Source organism: Cydia splendana, chromosome 7, assembly GCF_910591565.1.
Source record: "Cydia splendana chromosome 7, ilCydSple1.2, whole genome shotgun sequence".
In the NCBI taxonomy this organism is placed as follows: domain Eukaryota; kingdom Metazoa; phylum Arthropoda; class Insecta; order Lepidoptera; family Tortricidae; genus Cydia; species Cydia splendana.
Window position 1 is genome coordinate 23042558 of NC_085966.1, and position 14306 is coordinate 23056863.

The 14306-nt window shown below is 34.7% G+C and overlaps 1 protein-coding gene and 1 long non-coding RNA gene across 4 annotated transcripts in view; both read left to right on the plus strand.

Annotated features, from left to right (window-relative positions):
- LOC134792430 (uncharacterized) overlaps window positions 1-14306 on the plus strand; it is a 371120-nt gene that overhangs the window by 11766 nt on the left and 345048 nt on the right. The gene's annotated exons all lie outside the window — the stretch shown is intronic.
- Window positions 8015-10475, plus strand: LOC134792547 (facilitated trehalose transporter Tret1-like). 3 transcript variants are annotated; one of them, XM_063763814.1, is made up of 3 exons: window positions 8015-8159; window positions 8776-8911; window positions 9174-10475. In XM_063763814.1, the coding sequence occupies exons 1-3, from the start codon at window positions 8139-8141 to the stop codon at window positions 10445-10447; spliced, it is 1431 nt and encodes a 476-aa protein (XP_063619884.1). In that variant the 5' UTR covers window positions 8015-8138; the 3' UTR covers window positions 10448-10475. The 3 variants fall into 3 exon arrangements, with proteins under 3 accessions (XP_063619884.1, XP_063619885.1, XP_063619886.1); XM_063763815.1 differs by having other exon boundaries at window positions 9207-10475; XM_063763816.1 differs by lacking the exon at window positions 8015-8159 and having other exon boundaries at window positions 8804-8907.

A 14306-nucleotide genomic window follows, 5' to 3' on the forward strand; every position in this document is an offset into this window, starting at 1 on the left:
CTATTGCATTAGTAAGATGAAACAATCATCTGTTTGGATCAAAGAAAATAAGTAAATAAAACAATTTGCATTCACATTTCCATTAAAGCTCCACTATTCTATAATTGGATAACTTGTTATACTTATTTGAATGAACACTCACCCTGTACCAAAACAAGTTATAGTAAGATAACAACTCCATGCGTGTAGAACTAACCATGGAAACCACGCTCCTCATTACCGTGCGCGGAAGTTTCCCCGTACCGTCCAAGTTCATTAAACTTGTCTCGTTAATCGCAAACTTGGCCGTGACAATGCGTAATCGAATTCCAGGGGCTTTGGGACGGACATTTTTGCTACTTTATGAGGCTAAGTGGAATTTAGATTTATTTCTTGAGCGGAATTTTAATAGGAAACTTTTTACTGCCAAGGTAGGGGAAAACGCAATGTTTTTATAAGTGTTTTCATGAATGTCCGGGCTAGAAGCCTTCTAATTTACTTAAAGATTTACCTATCAAGACTAAAAATATTACCACGTAAAGCTGTTATTAATTAAACACATGTTCTTGAATATATTATTATGCGTAAGTCACTGATAAACTGGATAAAGTAGGTAACTTCGTTCCTCGCACAGCTAAACTGTGGAATGATCTGTCGCATACGACCTTCAAGAAAAGAGTGTATTTCCATCTCAAATGCCAGTAACGCACCTACAACCCCTGTGGTGCTACAGGTGTCTATGGGCGGCGGTAATCGCTTACCATTAGGTAATTCATCTGCCCGTTTGCCTCCTATATCTATAGGAGGAGGATATTTTAAGATTAAAATGACTGTTCTCATAAATAAAACTTGTCTGGCCATGAAATTGTTTTCCCATGTCATTGTTTTTTCATATTTGACACCTTGAGACTCCTTGCTATAAACCCTTTTATAGAAATGAGTCTCAAGTAGTAGAGGCTATTCCTAAACCAAGTGCGAAAAATTGTAAAATAAATAGTTTTCTAGTAAAATAGTAACAACATTAGCTTGGTCTTTTTTTCACCAATTTTAACAAACATGTTTATTTACACTGACCCAATTTTTTAGTTTCATAGTAAACCACTACTTTAGTGGTTGCCCTGACATACAATTATATTTGTTCTTCTTACAAAAGTTTTCGCACATTCGCACCCTTCTCTTGTTAACTAAGCTGTCCCAACCGTCTTCAACGAGGGTCATTTTTAACCGACTACGGAGTTTCTCAAATGATTAATGTGCCAAGTAGTGACCCGCGAAACTAGGGGTTACATGGAGGAATTGGAGGAGAAATGAAATAAAAGTGTTTTTATATTTCGAGTTACATAATTATGTTAGGTACAAGCCAAAAGCTGTGTTTTACATTTATTGTAAATTAAACAGTAGTGGGACATAAAATTACAATTTACAGTAAAATTTCAAATTAAATAAACTAACTAGGTAATCAATAAAACTAAACTACATGTATTATCTTAAACTAAACTCATACATAAAGTTAACGCATTATCATCAAGTCAGGATCTGAGCCTCTACCATCAGTTTTGACATTGACATAACGCTCACGTCTACGTAATTTACTTTCAGTACATCTCGCTTGCACTAATATGCGAGTACGAGCGAGATGCATAGAAAGTAAGTTACGTAGACGCGAGCGTTATGTCAATGTAAAAACTGATGGTAGACGTACTTATGATCGAATATTTAGAAAAACAACTCTCTAAATGACATAAGCACTCCTTTTCTTTACTCATACGTTTTTATTCTCGAAAATTATCACGTTGTGAAGTGTCTACACTTAAATGATTTTAAACTGTCTTATTTTGTCGTTATTTTGTTTGGTTAAAGGTGTATTTAAAAAAACCCAAATCAACAATTTGTAAATGTGAAATGAATTGTAAATGCGCAACGATAAAACCGACTTATTGAAAGCTCTTCAAAAAGTTCGTTTGAGACTTTGAGTGAGATTGAATGGTTGTGAAACTAGTTTTTATGATCACAATGGACGTCTGAAATTGTGAATGAATGCCATTGACGTTGATTTTACGATATTCAAATAATCTATTGTTAGAAGTAAAATTTGATTTGAAACTTTGCTCTTGCTTAATAAAAGGTATAAAATAATTAGCTTTGCCCGCTATACTCGCTTTCTGATTGAAAGATCAGGCCCTATCCATTTTTGTTCTAGCCGTATTTGTGAATTAATTGCTAATATTATGAATTATGAAATTCCAAATAATGTTCTCATATATTTATAGTGCTAATAATTAAGTACACATTATGTACTAGTACCAATAGGTAAGCCAGTGGGTATGTTAATAAACAATTTGGGCGCGCTCGCTTAAAAATTGCTCTAAGCAGTAAGCAGTCATTATACAGTGTGGAAAAATAAGTCGGGCCCTGGAGGGAAACTACCTTAAATCCTTAAGTTTGCTCATTTTACTTAAAGGAGACATTCCTTTATTTTTAAATGAAACAAAACTGCATTCAAAGATTTTCTAAAACTCGCTTGCCTCACCCGGGACTCGAACCGACTAAAAATTTTACTTTATTCCACTAGTCGATACAGTTAATGTTAATGATAATAATTCTCCAAGAAACATTAGGTCTTACACTCGTCTGTTGTACAAAATATCCATAAAATCTTATTACTCAAGATTTTTTTAGACAAGCCAAATTGAAGAAAAAAAGAAAAATCGTTGAATGCAGTTTTGTTTCTTTAAAAAAATAAAGGAATGTCTCCTTTAAGCAAAATGAGCCAACTTAAGAGCCCATCAACGTGCACACTAGCGCCACTGCTAAATAATTGTGATTATTTAAATTTAACGACAGATATTTAAAAAAGGGGGCCGCTACGTACTGTATTGTGTATTTAAGTACCTTTTGAATGCATCAAACTAGTTTTTATGTTGCTGGAACTCAAAACAAAAACGGCCATTTTAACTTTGGAAGCATAGATTGACGAATTCAGCAACATAAAAACTAGTTAAATGTATTTTCAAAAGGTATGTACCTACTTAAATACACAATACAGTACGTAGCGGCCCTCTTTTTTAAATACCTGTCGTTAAATTTAAATAATCACGATTATTTAGCAATGGCGCTAGTGGGCACGTTGATGGGCTCTTAAGGATTTAAGGTAGTTTCCCTCCAGGACCCGAGTTATTATTCCACACTGTATATATTATTTTAAGGGATAGAAAACACATGACAGGTTATGAAACTTGTGGGAGGGACAGCAAGATTCGTTTTTCAGCTTCCTGGAAAATATAGTTTTTTTATGGTATTGACAATTCTGTATTAATTTATTTTCTATATTCTTCTAAGTTACCATGCTGCGGCGAAACTGTAAGTATAATATTGTTTTGTCCTACAAGGTCCAGTAATAATCAGTGAGCAGGGCCCGGGAGTGTCGCTACGTGATCGCATATCACACAATCGTGCCCCGCATGCCGCCTGCAGGGAGTCCTTGCGTTATTGAATTACATACATCCTTTGGGCCCGATTCGGATTTTGAAATAGACATCTATTAGACATCTTTTAGACATCACCAAGATACGATAACGATATGTTTAAGATCTAACCTGTCAAATTTGACATTTGCGCGATTCTGGCGATACTGTTGAACGATTTCCACAGGATGGGACTTAGAGATCCAATTCACATATAGTAGATATCTTACTCTATCTAACGTAAAAGTGACATTGGTTGCCCGAATTGCGCTGCAAAAGAGAACTAGTTGATATCTAAACTATAACGTATCTAGAATGGATCTAGTACGTGTCTTCTCTTGTGAATATCTTGAAGTTCGAATACGGCAGTTTGACAGTTTCACTATGAAACAGTAATAGGTACCCAATAAATAATCAAATAAAAAAATGAAACACGTTTTATATGATATCAAGATCATTTGTCTTTCATTCAAATGACAAACAAGCCAACTCGAACGTACACTGACATCAGAATGATATTTGTATCATGTTATTTAGTTATCGTGCATGTCGTTCGTACTTGTCCGTACATGTTTTAGCGCGGGCGAGACGCCCAATAACTAAATAACATTATTCAAATTCAAATAATTCAAATTCGAATTGACCTGCATGTCAATACTACAGTTATAATGCAGCTTACAAAGTCCTGAAACGCCAGAAGCGTCACAAGCGCGTTGATTCTTTATAGAAATACGAGGAATCAGATCACTGTCCTAATAGGTCATTAGACAAATGCAGTACGGATATGATGGTCGTTCTTGTCTACGTGACAGCGTGATAAAACGGTGTCCGACACTTTCAATCCTGTGGTGTTAAAAATTACGGTTATTTTATCACGTAGATAAAGCCATCTGCATTAGCTTTGGCAACTAAGTAAGCAATCAGCATGTTTTATTAAAATTTTGTCGATTACTTACAATACTTATCTAGGTATATATTCTAAAAAATACCTACCTACCGTAATAGTTGTTAATATTTTATGCCATATATTTTGTAAATGTAAGTAAATTAAGGTTAACGTCAAATTTATAACATTCATAAAGTTATAAGAAAAATTTAGAGAATCCATTACTAAGTTTTTAAAAGTCCTTTCAATATGATTAGATAACTATAAGTATAAACTGCAAAAAAGGAAAGTCTTAGTTTGAAACGGTCTCCTTGCAAAGTTGGTAGTGACCTGCCTACAAAGCCCTCTTCGGGTTCCCGAGCTCCCTCGCCGGGTTTGAATTCTGGGAAGGGCATAATATATTTGTGGGTTTGTCAGAGATAATCTGTTCCCGAGTTATTAATGGTTTCTATTTATATTTATATATATCGTCGTCTAGTAGGTACGCACAGTACAAGTTTTATTGAGCTTATTATTTATAGAAGGTCCTTTGTTTGGCCCACAATATAAAAAATAAAGTGAATATACAAATAAAATGAACAAAACACATAAATAAATTTTATTTTAAAGGAAAAAATGGAAAAATTACGCTTCCGGCAGGACTTGAACCCGCAACCTCCGCAATCCGTGCGTTAGCTCTGCCAATTGAGCTACGGAAGCCTACCAGAATCTTGCGAATCTTTCCATTCCTTCCCTTATGTATACACGCCTTTGGGGTGGCGTATAGCGACATCTACCGAAAGACGATTAGGTACATCTTTTAACGGCACCGGAGTCTCAAGTTGCATTGAGAATTCACCAGTAACAATGTGCTAACCCGTACTAAATCAATTTTTTAAACATGCAGATACGTCTGCGAGCGATATTCCAAATTTTATTATAAGGAAAAAATGGAAAAATTACGCTTCCGGCAGGACTTGAACCCGCAACCTCCGCAATCCGTGCGTTCGGGCGGTGTGCGTGCGTTAAGTACGGGTTAGCACATTGTTACTGGTGAATTCTCAATGCAACTTGAGACTCCGGTGCCGTTAAAAGATGTAATCGTCTTTCGGTAGATGTCGCTATACGCCACCCCAAAGGCGTGTATACATAAGGGAAGATTTATATGGAAAGATTCGCAAGATTCTGGTAGGCTTCCGTAGCTCAATTGGCAGAGCTAACGCACGGATTGCGGAGGATGCGGGTTCAAGTCCTGCCTGCCGGAGGCGTAATTTTTCCATTTTTTCCTTTAATATAAAATTTGGAATATCGCTCGCAGACGTATCTGCATGTTTAAAAAATTGACATAAATAAGTTATTAATTAAAATTGTTTGTAAAATTTTCTTAAATGTATAAAATACCTGCGACTTGTTCCCCATCCCCATTTTTAGGGTTCTGTACCCAAAGGGTAAAAACGGGACCCTACTACTGTCCGTCTGTCTGTCTGTCACCAGGCTGTATCTCATAAACCGTGATAGCTAGACAGTTGACATTTTCGCAGATGATGTATTTCTGTTGCCGCTATAAAAACAAATACTAAAAATAGAATAATATTTTATTCTTTAAGTGGGGTTCCCATAAAACAAACGTGGTAATTTAGCCGTTTTTGCGTAATGGTACGGAACCCTTCGTGGGCGAGTCCAACTCGCACCGGACGGTTTTTTTTCTTCCATAGATTTTTAATTACAAATAAAATGTTTTTTTATTTACATTAAGACAGAAATATTCTTTTAATATTGTCAATAGTGTACGTTTGTGTTATTTCACAGTATATATGTATCGCGACTTTTTATGTATTTAAATAAAGTATAAATTATTTAATTGACAACCAGGAAATAATAAAACCACGCTTTATCACTTTCGACGCCATTCGGCGATCAATACACTAGCTAGAGGACTAAATTAACGTTCCAACGGTGACATCGCACTACCGAAATGAGCAATTAATTCCATAATAATTAATTACCTATCGTTCATGCGACTATGACGATCAATTTGCCCATTATACGGAAACAATTAGAGCGATGATAGCAAATTGATATTTTATATTTCACTATTTATGTACCCACATAATGTTTATTATTAGGTATATTGAAACGTTACTCATTCAAATATTTATACCTGGGTTATTAATTTTGAAATAGGCATTTTTTGCTGTCCCACGGCTAAAACTCGAAGTCCATAGGACTAAAAGACTGGGTATGTATTTATTTTCATTCAATGTATTATAAGCTTTAAAAATCATGCACAACTGTACCTAAAATATTATTTGTTTCTGACAAAATCGCATTTGAACTTCCATAAACGGCGAAATTTGCCGCTTTTTCGCGTGTCCCAGTGGCGGCATAGCGCAATAAAAAAAATCATAACTTTGGATGTAGGAAACGTATTAATAACAACTTTGTATTTTTATAAAGAGCATTATCTAGATAATTGATTTAATCATATTGATAAATTAATGCGTTATTTAATAAAACAAGGGAAGCCTTTTTATCGCTGTCCCGCGCGGCACCTGTTTTGTTATGACTTAATATACCCCCTATAATCTTCTTTGTCTATTGAATAACGGTTAAATTAAATTTACGACGCAATAGTGCGGTTAGTTGGGCATCGATTGACATCGAGTGTGGACGCGGAAACAGTTTAATTTATTTAAAAACAGGCAAGAATCTCTTTCGATATATTTTGGTACGACTACAATGACATTTGTATGGACGCTTAATACGTTGGTACACAGTTGAAATAAAAATGTTTATTTTATAATAATAGTTGCAAATATAGTGTTAAAATATATAGTAAAATAAATAAGCGATTAGGTTGTATTGTGTAGGAAATATCACTAAAAATATTATTGGCGACATGTCGCGACATTTGTATGGCGACATTTATACGGCTATTTTGACCGTAAAAATGTCGATTGCGGCATACAAATGTCGACATAGTATCATACAGATGTCGAGAAGGTGCCATACAAATGTCGTCAAGGTCTTATAAATGCAACACAAATAATAAATAGTGGCATATACATGTTGATACTGCTATACAATGTCGAAAAATGCCTTATACATGTCAAAAGCGCCTTACAAATGGCTAAATAGTGCCATACAAATGTCGATCTTCAAACGTCCATATCTAACTATAAAAAGTACAGAGGTGCCTCGTACAGTATATTTTTTGTTGTTAAGAACCCTTCCTAAGGTTCCGTATCATTATCTATAAAAACGGTCACCCATCCAAGTACTGACCCCGCCCGACGTTGCTTAACTTCGATCAAAAATCACGTTTGTTGGATGGGAGCCCCATTTAAATCTTTATATTATTCTATTTTTAGTATTTCTTGTTATAGTGGCAACAAAAATACATCAACTGTAAAATTTCAACTGTCTAGCTATCACGGTTCGTGAGATACAGCCTGGTGAGTGGTGACAGACGGACGGACGGACGGACAACGGAGTAATAGGGTCCGTAAAACGGGTACGGAACGCTAAAAAGAGGTTCAAAGAGTTTTACAACATTTTGGACACTGACAAATTAAGGGTGAATAATGCGGTTGTCAATGCATTGCGAAAATTTACATAAATTAGACGCTTTAATATGGCATGAAGATAAAATATAAATATTTATAGCTCACGAGTTTAGTCACAGTTACATGAGAAGATTGTACTTTTACGTAAATATTTATTATTATGTTCATGTCGTGCAAGCCGTTTAGTTGACTTTATTAGGTTTATCTTTATATATTTAATTATAATAACATATTGTTACAAAATTGAATGCTAAAGTGCTCAAAATGGGAATTGCATTTAAACAGGTAAATGCTCTAATTATATCAGGACCAAAGAGTAGCAAATTGTTTAGTATAAGACTCAAACAGCATCTTTTAAAAAAATCATATTATTCTATAGCAGATTTTGTATCGGACGAGCAATATTAGTGTTTACTCTTAGAAACTTGTCTCCAATGTTGACATTAAATTTTTAATGTCTTATATTATTGTGATAGGGATTTATTTAGTTATTTTTAAGTTGCATGACATTTGACTGTGGAGTCTGGCATTTGTAATTATTTTCTAGTAAGTGACTAATTTTTAATTTGGATGTGTGCTATGAATTTTCATTCTAATAATATTGTAATAACTGTTGACATTTGTAATTATAATTCTGTAATTTTATATACTCCAGTATTTATTTTATTTTTTGATAACAATGTATATAGGTATTAAGCAATTCAATGTTCGACACAATAATTATTGTTCTGAATAAAGAAGAAGAAGAAGAAGAACCAATACGTTATTTAACGGTTCCTTTTATATTAACTTTGCGGGTGTTTTTTCATATTCCATAATATTTAGATAATATTTAAAATGTTAATTTCTTTTTCTGTTTTATGTAGGTAATTGAAGTTTTTTGAATACTTTTGTCTTTCAGTGTTGGACGATGTGCGGTATTATTTTGAATTTAATAACTATTGGATATCATCTGGGCTACACTACAATTCTTCTTCGGGATTTAAAGGCGCCTGGATCAGATATAAAGCTGAGCTTAGAAGCAGAGTCATGGGTGGGTGAGTTGATGTCAAATCTTTTTAATAATTCAAAAATCATAATTTGGACACTAGGACATAAGGCTATGGAATAATTGCATTGGTAATATTCTAATTCATTTAGAACTAAATCACTGTTTATATCTACCTACTTAACCCTTGTGATAACTGCGTGGTTTTTCAAATAACTTACAATTTGTAATGGTCGTTCAACATTTCCTATTCATTCATTTGAATGAATAGGCATTCGCCTTTTACCTTATTGATTTTATCTTTATTCCAGTATCTGCTATAGCAATATCTTCTCTGCTATCAGGGTTGATGGTGGCACCCACCCTACAAATACTTGGAAGGAAATCAGCTCACATATCTGTCGTTCTTCCAAACCTCATCGCGTGCCTGATCCTGTACTTTGCTGAGGACATCACCGCGCTTGTGATAGCCCGCTTGGCGTCTGGATTCACTTTCGGGACAACAGTATTCGTTGCTGCCATCATCATCGGAGAATACTCGAGTCCTGAGTATAGAGGTGTATTCCTCAATGCGAAATCAGCAAGTTACACGTTAGGTGTATTTTTGGTCCATTGCGTTGGTATATTTTATGACTGGAGAATGACCGCCCTCATAGGACTGATACCCTCAGTGTTGTCTCTAATAAACACATTAACTTGGTCAGAAAGTCCGGCATGGTTGGCTTATAAAGGAAGATATGAAGCCTGCGAAGCCTCGTTTGAACAGTTAAGAGGAGACAGCTATAGGGCTAAAGAAGAATTGTTACTTTTAATGGAAACGCAAAGGAATCGGAGATTGAGTAAAATTAAAGGTAAATCTAAAATAAGCAGCTTTAGACAAAACCTGTCAAAACTTAGTAAGAAAGATTTTATAAGACCTTCATTGATCGTGTTGTTTGTTTTTGTTATTTTAGAATCTTCCGGTCGACATTCATTTTCAGCCTACGCTGTTCGTTTCATGTCTGCCTTTACCACTAATAATACTAGTACTTTGTATTACGTCCTAGCTGTGGATGGTGTTGTATGTATTTGTGGAATATTATCTTGTGTGATCGTGAAATTGTATCGCCGTCGGACGATATTATTTACCGCTGGCGGGTTGGCATGTGTTTTGTTAGTATCTATTTGTGTGTATTTGTACTTAAAAGCTAAAGGCATAGCTCCTGAAGATAACATCTGGTTGCCGCTAACACTATTATTTACGTATCATGTCGTTATCAGCCTTGGTGTTGCGCCAATAATTATGGCATTGCTAGGCGAGGTATATCCTTTAGAACATAAAGGTTTCGGGACTGTAGTTTCGGGAGTATTTTTCTCTTTATCAGTATTAGTAGCATTGAAAGTGACACCTGCACTAATCAAGAGTATGGAAGTATATGGAACGTTTTTTGTTTATTCATTGTGCCTGGCGGGATCTTTTGTATACTTGTATATATTTATGCCAGAAACAGAAGGAAAAACTCTGCAAGAAATAGAACATCATTTTAATGGTGTTCCACTTACGTTGCAAAATGATACCGAAGGTAAGTTATTAAACAACAAATAAATATACTTTAACTTTTTGCAAAAATAAAGTTTTTATTATTTACGACGAATGCTGATGAATAAATTAAATATTTTTATAAGTTATACATGCAAATACAAACAATTAAGAAGTTTACGTACTGTAAAACGGGGTGGTTTTGAAATGCAGGGGCGACTTTGAAATTTCAGTTTTTAAGCGGTAATACATTTTTATGCGGTTGTTTTTATTTTAATTATATGAAAAAATTAGGTAAATAATGAAAATAATTATGCTATTTTAGTAGCCGTTTTCAAACTAACCACATCATTTTATTGTACCTAATAATACCCATAGGGCAAATACCGATCTGACCTGGTTTCTCTATTTCCAGATATAAAACTAAAAACAGTAAAAAGCAATATTTTTACGTGGGTTTTACTCTAACGTTTATTAACTTGCAAATCCAAAGGCTAATCAGAAAACAGTAGTCGAAATGGAAAACGACTTTACAGTAAAAAGCTTTTCAACTTGTCAAATATGTAAGCTAAGCAATAAAAAAGTTGTCATTCAATCCGCAGCATTCGAGGCGAGAATTAATAATCGTCCTTGAGGTAGCTTCTGTTTTAATAATTTGAAATGATTGTCATCTTATTTTGAGTCATGCCATGTCATCAGAAATCTCACGCGATTGCCTTATGAGCATACCCCGGGAGTTTTGGAGCGAGAATATTTTACACTATCCAGAAAATACGTAAAAACTGTAGAAACGGAAATTATTTTAACATTTTTAAGCACATTTGGAGCTTAGTATCTATTTTCTAGTTCATAGTTTCGTAACTATTTTAAACACACCAACTCAATTTAGCATTCAAAACCCCGAGGTATGACAGACAGAGACAACTTCTGATTGCATTTCGTGAATACCTCACAAAAAAAGGCTCACGTTGATTGGTTCAGGCTCAAAGTCGTATTAAACTAAGATCAAAACCATATCAAATTCACAAAACAGAATTGGCCTCCGTAACTCAATATGGGACTCGAGAAACAATCCTCTGACTGAGCTACAAATCTTGTTGACTGTCGTAAAAATTCATCCCCGAGTTTTATTAAGTTTGTTAGACAATTCATAAATAACGCCTAAAAATGGTTAATGAGAATTATGAAAAACGGTGATACTGCTTTTTGTATTTTGTTTGGGTGACTACACGTCACTTAGCATAAATAGTAGGTAGTCTAAAAAAGTGTTAAACATGATTTTAATAGTGAAATTCCAACGTGGTAGCGCGGCAAGTATGATGGGCACCTTTTAATAGGCAACGAGAAAGAAAAACGACTCCTACTTGTCTTTCAAAAGGCCGCATGTTACTGTTAAGAGCGTGTTAAAATATAATCTTATTGCACCCGTAAAAAAGTTAATTTTAGAATGCATAAAACCACCAGTGTACTTTCTTTAGTGAGCAAAATGGAGTGCCGTGATTACAGCATTATATTTGCCGCAGAAAATTAAAACCACTTAGACTTCTAGTTGCTCATCGGAAAAGTTAAAGTGTCTTTTCCATCGCTAAACGTTTCATCGGCGGTAACTAAGACCAATTTTAGTTGCTTATTGGCAAGTGTTTAAGTTTATTTTGCGAAGCTAAAAGCTTAATGGTCTGCAGAACGCTATAGTGGTAATGTTTAATTGAAAAGGAGTTTCAGTAAACTATGAAATTGAGGACTTAAAAGGAAGAGTAAAAGGGCTGGTTTTGTCCTAATACAAATTAAGAGCATTTTACTTCATACTTTGGTCAAACAAACCAATGCATTTCTACCAATTATCAAAGTATGTATTTTTGTGTTGAAATATTTATAGTAAATATTTATTTACTATATGATAAAGAAGCACAGCCATATTCGAACTTTAAGATAAGTCAAATAATAGATATGGAAACGATATGGATCGGATATGTCAGTGTCAAACATGTGTCAAAAGTGAGGTTTCTTCAAACAAAAACGTCACTTTTGACACTTGTTTCACACTGACATATCCAATCTATATCGTTTCCATATCTATTATTTGACGTATCTTAAAGTTCGAATATGGCCAGAAGTAGATATAACTGCACAATGAACAATGCGGCAGTCTCAATAGTCGAGTAGCGAATAAGTTGGGAGCCGTCGTCGAGCGAGCACTTTTATAGCCAGAAATGTAATACTTTTACAAAGTTGGTTCTCGTTGTTCACAACGAGTACTTGCGCTTAGTTTCTTCACTATTGTTTGGGCTCGGTTGAAGTTTTGTTTTTATTCTGAGCATGTTGTTACGTTTGCGAAAATTCTGGGAAAATGAAGAAGTTTAACTGTATTTGTTTGTCAATTGAGTTTTTTATATGTACGTGAAAGTAGAAAAGCGTGGTAGGCACTGTACATCACAAAGTAGAAACTTAAACGAAGAAAAGAAGTAGTAACTTTCTTACAACGTCACTTACAAGATAGACAGTGTCATTTTCATAAATCATCATTTTACGAGAACGTCAAATTTCGTCAACGGTCAAGGCCGTTTCTTAGAATGTCGCACTTGCACAATTTCCTACTTAATTAACGTACATAGGTACCTACAACTATTTTAAATAAACCTCCTTGATATTCAATAAATTCATCAATTCTATTTGCTGCAACAGTTGCCACATAATACAGCTCTGTACCTAAGCGTTATCTCGCTATAACTGACACTCGCTATTCAATAAACTTACGTTCTCGCGTACAGTTAATTCCACATACAATATGAGTCTTATTATTGTGACGTTAAAATCCAATTTTGTAAAATCGTCGCCAGCGTGAAGTGAAATATCGGTTAACATTGACAGTGACGTTCATTTGTTTGGAAATTTACTATCCGCTGGTTTAAACAACGACCAGTGGGGTGCGGGGTGTTTGGGGTTTAATTCAAATCCGGCTCCAAGGACCATGCTACGGTCAGTTTGAAATTAAATTGTGCGTTATAGGTATTTTTCGCCTTATTACAAACATTACAAACACCTTATTACAAAGTAATAAGCATTGCAAACGTGTAAACATATTTTTGACGTCAACTGTACCTATTTGTTAATAGGATTGGAAATGGGATTTAAAAACAACATGACGTGAAACATCAGGACAAATAAAAGAAAGAAAGAATAACAACATGAATAAAATAAATGTGCAATTATTATTATTAGAAACTATATCAACACTCTAGCAACACTATAATAATATAACATGAACCAACACTAGGTTCGCCACATGAAAACAGTGTCGGTTGCCTACCAACTTCATACATTGGTTCGGTAACCACGTTAGGTGAACGATCTTAAATTCGGAGCCGTTTATTACTTAATAAAATATTTTCCCCACAACGATTTTCACAATAAAATTAAGAGCTCTATAGGTACTCCCATTGCCAATAATCCATTAAAAATGCGAACTCCAACTCTGCAACTTTTTTAATTTAAACTTTAGTATGAACTAACTATTGTGGCATGACACACATAGCGGCATAAAACAGAGAGTGTATTGTGCACAATACGAGCGCGGTCCAGACGGGGCCTATTGTACGTGGATTACCACTGTTTCATTTCTTTAACTGGTCTATTGTGTTCAAAGAACAACTGAGAATAATAACTGAAAAGAACTTTGGGAACAAATTGAATTATATTTTGATTATTATGTTTTTGTTGTTTATTATCGTCGTTCGAATTTAATCATCGAAATAAGTAATCAAAATACTACAATCATAAGTCATAACCTCTACAGTACTTAGTGATTTGGCACTTTAGGTGTCAGTTGAGTGCGAGTCCCAGGGCACTAACTTGACTAATTCACTTGCCGGTAACTTAATTACTCCGCTGAGTGAAACGTGCCGCGGGAGAGAATTACTGATGTTAT

Bases quoted from the DNA above. Each gene is read 5' to 3' on its own strand.
- LOC134792547 (XM_063763814.1), top strand. From the start codon at position 8,139: ATGGGAATTGCATTTAAACAG. The intron at 8,160-8,775 runs GTAAATGCTCTA...TTTGTCTTTCAG, and splicing joins TGGGAATTGCATTTAAACAG to TGTTGGACGATGTGCGGTAT. The intron at 8,912-9,173 runs GTGAGTTGATGT...TCTTTATTCCAG, and splicing joins AGAAGCAGAGTCATGGGTGG to TATCTGCTATAGCAATATCT.